This window comes from Salmo trutta, chromosome 40 (genome assembly GCF_901001165.1).
Source record: "Salmo trutta chromosome 40, fSalTru1.1, whole genome shotgun sequence".
NCBI lineage: Eukaryota > Metazoa > Chordata > Actinopteri > Salmoniformes > Salmonidae > Salmo > Salmo trutta.
The window spans coordinates 25016182-25024125 of record NC_042996.1 but is presented as its reverse complement, the minus strand read 5'-3'; the positions used below and the strand labels follow the sequence as shown (position 1 = coordinate 25024125).

General features: G+C 42.9%; 1 protein-coding gene across 5 annotated transcripts in view; it reads left to right on the top strand.

Moving 5' to 3' along the window:
- Nucleotides 1–35: 35 nt before the first annotated feature.
- Nucleotides 36–7944, top strand: part of LOC115180587 (ubiquitin carboxyl-terminal hydrolase 15) — a 44082-nt gene continuing 36173 nt past the window's right edge. For 4 of the 5 annotated variants that reach the window (XM_029742779.1, XM_029742777.1, XM_029742778.1 and 1 more), the window contains exons 1-5: nucleotides 36–167; nucleotides 1056–1186; nucleotides 1780–1910; nucleotides 4154–4280; nucleotides 6029–6174. In XM_029742779.1, coding sequence (XP_029598639.1) covers nucleotides 79–167; nucleotides 1056–1186; nucleotides 1780–1910; nucleotides 4154–4280; nucleotides 6029–6174 — 624 coding nt within the window. In that variant the 5' untranslated portion in view covers nucleotides 36–78. Of the gene's footprint in view, nucleotides 168–1055; nucleotides 1187–1779; nucleotides 1911–2593; nucleotides 3051–4153; nucleotides 4281–6028; nucleotides 6175–7944 lie in introns of those variants that run through there. The other variant, XM_029742780.1, reaches the window with a different exon arrangement.

Genomic DNA, 7944 nt, shown 5'->3' with positions numbered 1-7944 from the left:
TTGGCTGAAAAGGGCTGTCTTACGCCCGTGTGAGACGCTTCTCTATCCCACCATGCAGCGGGTGATGTTCAAGGAAAGATGGCGGAAGGAGGAGCGGCTGATCTGGATACCCAGAGAGGAGAAGTCGCAGCACTGCTGAAAACACAGCTACGAAAGGGAGATACTTGGTAAGAGTTTGCAGATAACTTTTTAAAGGTCTTAGGAAGGTGCTGGCTGATCTTATTGTGGCTGTCAAAGTGCTAAAGCAGCGGAGAGCGGGTGTGACAGGCCGTGTTGACAGTTACCTTGCCAGTTAACGTTAGCTATCAAGCCAATCAGCTTCTGTCAGCTAAAGCTAGCCAGCTGGTTCGCTACATTCCACTGTTTTTAGTGACCAAGTTATTTGCCAACATGGGATTGTCTAGACACATAGGCACGTTACCAACGTAGCTAGTAAAATACATGTATTTTCCCAATGATTTCAGTTTCATGATCTTGCGATTCAAAGCTGGCTAGCTTGATTTCAAGTGGTTTGCCCGTGACGTAAGCTCATCTGGCAAGTCAGGGAGGAGTCATGAAAAGCAACTGTCAAAATTACTTGGCTTGCCAACTAACACATTCAAACGTGCCAGTATCAAACAGTTAGCTGCTGACATAATTGATATTTAGTGACAATCAAGTGTCCCAACTAGCTAACTTTTGTCTAGCTCACACTGTTAGCAAGCATCTGTTTTATGGTAATTGTAACATTCTTTACATTGTTTAACGTTACTCCAAATGAATGTCAATGAAAGTAATTTTTTTTAAACTAATAACAGAACAGCTGCTGGTCATTCTGAAATGACCCCTTTGTCTCGAGTTCTCTCTAATTAACAAAGATCAACTGAATGAGAAACACAGACTTTTGTAACTTTCTCTCAGCTCTGCTGGCTAGTGGGTACCCTGCCTGTACTTTGGAGCTACACACTTTATTTTTTTACATTTTTTTTTTTACTTATCAGATACCATCTGTTACCCCAAACTCATTAGGTCTAGCGTGATCTCAAATCTAAATAAACAGTGCTCTTTCTACATAGGTACCTAGTGGACAGCCACTGGTTCAAACAGTGGAAGAAATATGTGGGCTTTGACAGCTGGGACAAATATCAGATGGGAGACCAGAATGTCTACCCTGGGCCAGTGGACAACTCGGGGCTCCTTACAAGTGGTAAGATGCACCACACTTAGACCTCCTTGAGCAATATTTATTGTCTATCTCTGGAGGGATTAGTGGAAATAGTGATTTCATAACATGCTATTTTACTCATCCCCAGTGTGTCCAGATGAACCCACCACTGTTTTGCGCAGTACAGGATGTTTAGAGTGAACAACATGATGCATCTTACCTGATATAGCTAACTAAAGGCTGTTATATGTGCAATTTCTATAGGCTAAGTATGACAAAACATAGCTCTATAATATACTCTAAACATCAATGAAAATGGTTAAGGGTAGCCTTACTCTGGTCTATAGAAAGCTCTCTGTTGCTTTGTTTTATTGTATGAGAAACTGCCGTTATGAGTAGACTACCACCATTGAAGCTGTCCCAATTGAACAACCCCATTATAACCCTAGCCATACATTGTCCTAAAATGTTTCCCTTTAGTAAACCCTCTTTCGCCACACAACCTGGGTCATATTCATTATGGCAAACAAACAAAAATGTATGTTTGTTATTGGCCAGGTTCAGGTAGTCCTTCCGTGTCAGTCCATTTTCTATTGTTTGTTGCCTAATGAACATGACCCGGCTCTCTCGAGTAGATGGGGATGTTCTGGCCATCAAGGAGCACCTCATTGATGAGCTGGACTACATCCTGATCCCAACAGAAGGCTGGAATAAGCTAGTGAGCTGGTATCCACTGATGGAGGGACAAGAGCCTATCTCACGCAAGGTAAGGATGGGTGATGTTATTAGTGGCTAATTATGGCTGGTGTGGTCCAATATCATTGTTTTTAAGTGGTCAAATAAATAAAATAATGTAGACCTACTGTATGGGTATAAGAGCTGATTGGGTACAGTGTACGTAGCACCAATGCCTCAGCGGTAGCCAGATGAAAGAGATGCTCAGTCAGAGCACAAGGCTCAGGTACTTTATGTGAAGTGGTGAATAGTATGAGATAAGATAATATGGTCAGTACACAGTTACATTTCAATGGTTGCCGTTTGGCCTGTTTGTTGATAACCTACTTGTAGCTGAAGAGGTTATTGTGGTTTGAGGAGTAATTGAGAAGTTTCCATTTGTGTCAATCTTGGATGTAGGGTTGGATTGATCAATATACTTCAGCACAGGTCAGATTGGGACGATTTGTGAAAAAGGATACCAGGATAACTTTGATTTCTAGATCGATATTTAGTCCCTCCCAGCTAGTAACTGAATCTCAAGCATAAGTTATCTCAATGTTTAGGCTATGTCCCTCACTGTCTTCTTCAAGAGAAACGCAGCTGGACTGGTTTTGATACAATTTAGCTACCGGTATTCCAAATATGCTAGCTATAATTTGTAATACATGGACCGAAACTAACATTCTGTATAAGGACTTGATTGGTTTTTAAACCTGAAGTGGTCCCGAGTACAGACGCTTACTGATTCAATGTTGTCCTCAGAAGATCAGATTTTCTAATGGAAGTAGGCTGCATTGATATTATTTAGTTGCATTTTTTATTCGGTGTGCTTTTGGTTTAACTCTGGCAACTGACTACAGTATAAGCCAGTAACTCACATAAGGATTGTGTTCCTGGAAACACCAAAGGGGTTATGATAACGTAGGGTTATTTCTAACGGCTAACTGCCAGCCGGGCCTACTGTACTTCCGTGAGGCCAGACATGGCTTTCTGCATTTTCAAATCTAGCCAGTCATGGCATCATGGCTGCTGCAGTGCTTTATTTTTCTCCCCCCATCGATCCTCCCCTTTTTGCCATGTATGTTGCGGGGGGTATCGAGTGGCCCTGGCCATTTCTATTTTCAGAGAGTGCTCTGGATGACTGAAACACCGCAACATGGAGCGAGCTACGAGACACAACATGCAGGAGGTTTTCTTTCTTTCTCACTTTTGGGGGTTCTTTTACCGTGTTGTCAGACTGTTGGAATTGATTTTCCGGGTTCTCCTATTGCGGTTCCACTCAGCTTCAACGTAGAGAACCTGTCACCTGGGGAGTGATTCTAGAGTGTCCTTGTTTTTTCAAATAGTGGAATGCTGCCTGAGGTCAAACAGAGAGAGCGACAGAGGCTTTTTAAGAGCGAAGGAAGAGCGAACAAGGGAGAGAGAGCCTAAGCAGAAAGAGAGGGGGCGGGGTGGATCGGGGTTGGTTCTTAGCATAGCTGTTTTCGAACTTTGACTGTTCTGTCAGTTTGTTACTATGAGACTTGCCTTTTATCTCTGCGTTGTGTGGAACACATGGCTGGGCATTCATTTTATAAGGAGGGCGGTGGGTGATGTCTGGTGGGTGAATCTGACCCATGCCTACAGCTGATCTCATTGCCTGGGGTTAGGGCGGGTCTGTACCCTATGGTGTGGGGCCAGCCACCAGCGGAGGGGCTGTGTGAAATGAATAGGAATGGACCCTTCAGCTGTGTCTACACTCTGGGGCTATATTAAGAGTCTCCGTGACACGCTCCCATCAAGGGAGTTAGAAAGTGTAGCCTATAGTTTATACACTTACAATGCTTTCAGTCTATAGATAGTCCTATTAACTGGGTAGCCAAATTCTTAGTTTGTTTCTGTTTCTACTGCCATATGCTGTGTTCTTTATTTCTTGTTTCCTTGGTGAAGTTGGTGATTGCTTCTCTGTTCAATGTCGAAGAGTTTTAGAAAGTTCCAACTTGTACTCAATCAGCAATGCAAATCTTGCCCATATTGGAGCAATGTCATGATGAGTTTGATTAGCAAAACATATTTTACTTTCCTTCATATGCCATGTACAACAAATGATTTGAACAAAATTAACAATGTAATGAGTTTAATTGCCAAAATTATAACCGAGTGGTAACTATTTTCTTCTCATGCCAGCTGTCATGTAAGAACTTTAACATTGTAGAGTGTTTTAATTTGAAAAACAAACACATTTGTTAATGAGTTTTCTTCTTTTGCCATCTGTCATGATGTAAGACACCCTCTATTGACATATTTCAACAGGTGGTAGAACAGGGTATGTTTGTGAAGCACTGCAAGGTGGAGGTGTACCTCACAGAACTGAAGCTGTGTGAAGACCGCAACATGGACAACGTGGTCACCAGACGCTTCAGCAAAGCAGACACGATAGGTAGGCAGACACTGTTATTCTCCCTAACAGAATGAATGGAGCAGATAGTATCTTTATTTCGAAGAAACTCTAGTCTCTTTTCTCATGGATTATTTCCACCTGTTTTCTACCCCGTTTTAAACATTTTTTTACCTTTATTTAACTAGCCAAGTCAGTTAAGAACAAATTCTTATTTACAATGACGGCAAAACCCAGATGACGCTGGGCCAATTGTGCGCCGCCCTATGGGACTCCCAATCACGGCCGGTTGTGATACAGCCTGGAATCGAACCAGGGACTGTAGTGATGCCTCAAGCACTGAAATGCAGTGCCTTAGACCGCTGCGCCACTCATGAGCCCCTGCCATTATAATATAATAGTATTATAAGTATTAGCCTACACTTTTATCTACAGTGACTTATAGTCATGCGTGCATGTATGGGTAGTCCTGGGAATCGAACCCATGCTCTACCAAGCGCCGTGCTCTACCAACTGAGCTATAGAGTACCATTATATTGGTGTAACCCTAGTAAGCATTGGTATGACCATTATATTCATTGTACAGTTAACCTGACAAATGTAGCAACTGGCCACTTCTCTCAGCCAGCGAATGAATGAATCGATCATTCCCATCCATTAGCCACCAGTCATAGTGATTGTACAGTAGAAATTGTCTTCTACCTGACAGAGAATTAATAACTAATATATTTGTTTCCACTCATTTTCTACCTGATATTAGGATTGTATATTTATATCCTGACATGTTCTAAATTTGACTTGTTGATTGTATACTTTGGTTCCCGTGCACCATTGCTCTTAGTTATTTCACTGATAATACAAACATCTCTTAAGTTTATGAAAATCGGATGAATTGCCAATCCTTTTAATGGTCAATTTAAACAGTGAAATCACAGGGGAAGGTCACTGATATCTGTTTGTCAACCTCTTATGAACACTGACTTTGCTTTTGACTACTGTAAAATTATGCACTCACAAAATAACTGCCAAAACTCTGCTCCCTAAAGCACACACAAGTAATCAGCAATTACATGGGCAGGTAGTGTTACTATAAAGTAATGAATTAATCTGGTGCCAATTTATCAGAGCATGAGATTTATATACCCAATTTTTCTCTGCCCTTAGTATGCAGGTGCATGTGTGTACTTTTTTTCAATTTGTCACCTACACTGAGTGTACAAAACATTAGGAATACCTACTCTTTCCATGACAGACTGACCAGGTGAATCCAGATTAAAGTTATGATCCTTTATTGATGTTAAATCCACTTAAATCTGTGTAGATGAAGGGGAGGAGACTGGTTACAGAAGGATTTTTAAGCCTCGAGACGTTTGAGACATGGATTGTTTGTCTGCCATTCAGAGGATGAATAGGCAAGACAAAAGATATGTGCTTTTGAACGGGCTATGGTACTAGGTGCCAGGTGCACCGGTTTGTGTCAAGAACTGCAATGCTGCTTGGTTTTTCACGCTCAACAGTTTCCTATGAGTATCAAGAATGGTCCACCACCCAAAGGACATCCAGCCAACTTGACACAACTGTGGGAAGCGTTGGAGTCTACATGTGCCAGCATCCCTGTAGAATGCTTTCGACACCTTGTAGATTCCATGCCCTGACAATTTGAGGCTGTTCTGAGGGCATAAAGGGGATGCAACTCAATATTATGAAGGTGTTCCTTATGTTTTGTATACTCAATGTATGTGGCATGTTGCTTATTTGTTACCTTTGTTCTATAACCTCCTGTGATGCAGACACCATTGAGAAGGAGATGCGTAAACTGTTCAGTATCCCAGACGAGAAAGAGACCAGGTTGTGGAACAAGTACATGAGCAACACGTTCGAGCCTCTGAACAAACCGGACAGCACTATACAGGACGCAGGACTCTACCAAGGACAGGTATGAAATAACCCTTGGATACAAGGCTATTTATACATTGTCTCTTCTTCCTGTCCTGTCATCGCACCAGTTATATAGGATCTAGATTATTCCACACCATGCAAACTGACAAGGAAATTCTCTATGCTCTTGTTACTAGGAATGGCGCCGGACGGGATGGCTGCCGTTTTACAGGCGCCTAACAATTGTGCTATTTTGTGTTTTTTCGCATTGTTTGTAACTTATTTTTTACATAATGTTGATGCTACCGTCTCTCATGACCGAAAATAGCTTTTGGATATCAGAACAGCGAATACTCACTGGACAAAGATTTTTTTCTTTAATGAGGATATAATTTTTCTCTCAGACAAGGCCGAAATCCCTGTCATTCGCCTGAAGAAAAGGAAATTCAGGTGGAGGAGATCAGGGTGCCTTGTGAAAATTAGTCAGCGAGTAGGTAACCTGCCTCTGCCATCAGTTCTATTAGCCAACATGCCATCACTGTAGAATAAACTGGATAAGTTCCATTCGAGACTATCCTACCAATAGGACATTAAAAACAAATATCTTATGTTTAACCGAGACGTGGCTGAACGATGACACAGATAATATACAGTTGGCAGGGTTTTCCATGCATTGGCAGGACAGAACAGCTTGCAAGCAAAAACTAAATCAAGAAGTACCAGTGACTCGCTCAATACGGAAGTGGTCAAATGACACGGATGCCGCGCTACACGACTATTTTGCTAGCACAGACTGGAATATGTTCCGGGATTCATCCAATGGCATTGAGGAGTTATACCACCTCAGTCACTGGCTTCATCGATAAGTGCATCGACTTCGTCCCGACGTGCGTACATATTCCAACCAGAAGCCATGGATTACAGGCAACATCCTCACCGAGCTAAAGGATAGGTCTGCCGAAATCAAGGAGCTGGATACTAATCCGGACGCTTATAAGAAATCCCGCTTTTCCCTCAGATGAACCATCAAACAGGCAAAGCGTCAGTACAGGACTAAGATTCAATCCTACTAGAACAGCTGACTCTCGTTGGATGTGGCAGGGTTTGAAAACTATTACGGACTACAAAGGGAAACCCTTTGCAAGCTGCCCAGTCACGCAAGTCTACCAGGCCGGGATAAATGCCATTTTATGCTCGCTTCGGGCAATCAACACTGAAGCATGCATGAGAGCACGAGCTGTTCTGAACGACTGTGTGATCACACTCTCCGTAGCCGATGTGAGCAAGAACTTTAAACAGGTCAACATTCAAAAGGCCGCGGGGCCAGACGCATTACCAGGACGTGTACTCGGAGCATGCGCAGACCAACTGGCAAGTGTCTTCACTGACATTTTCAACCTCTCCCTGACCCAGTCTGCAATACCTACATGGTTCAAGCAGACCACCATAGTCCCTGTGCCCAACAAAGCGACGGTAACCTGCCTAAATGAGTATCGCCCTGTAGCACTCATGTCGGTAGCCATGAAGTGCTTTGAAAGGCTGGTCATGGCTCACATCAACACCATTATCCCAGAATCCCTAGACCCACTCCAATTCGCATACCGCCCCAACAGATCCACAGATGATGCAGTTTTGATGGCACTCCACTCTGCCCTTTCCCCCCTGGACAAAAGGAACACCTATGTGAGAATGCTATTCATTGACTACAGCTCAGCGTTCAACACCATAGTGCCCATGAAGCTCATCACTAAGTTAAGGACGTTGGGACTAAACACCTCTCTCTGCAACTGGATCCTGGACTTCCTGACGGGCCGCCCCCAGGTGGTAA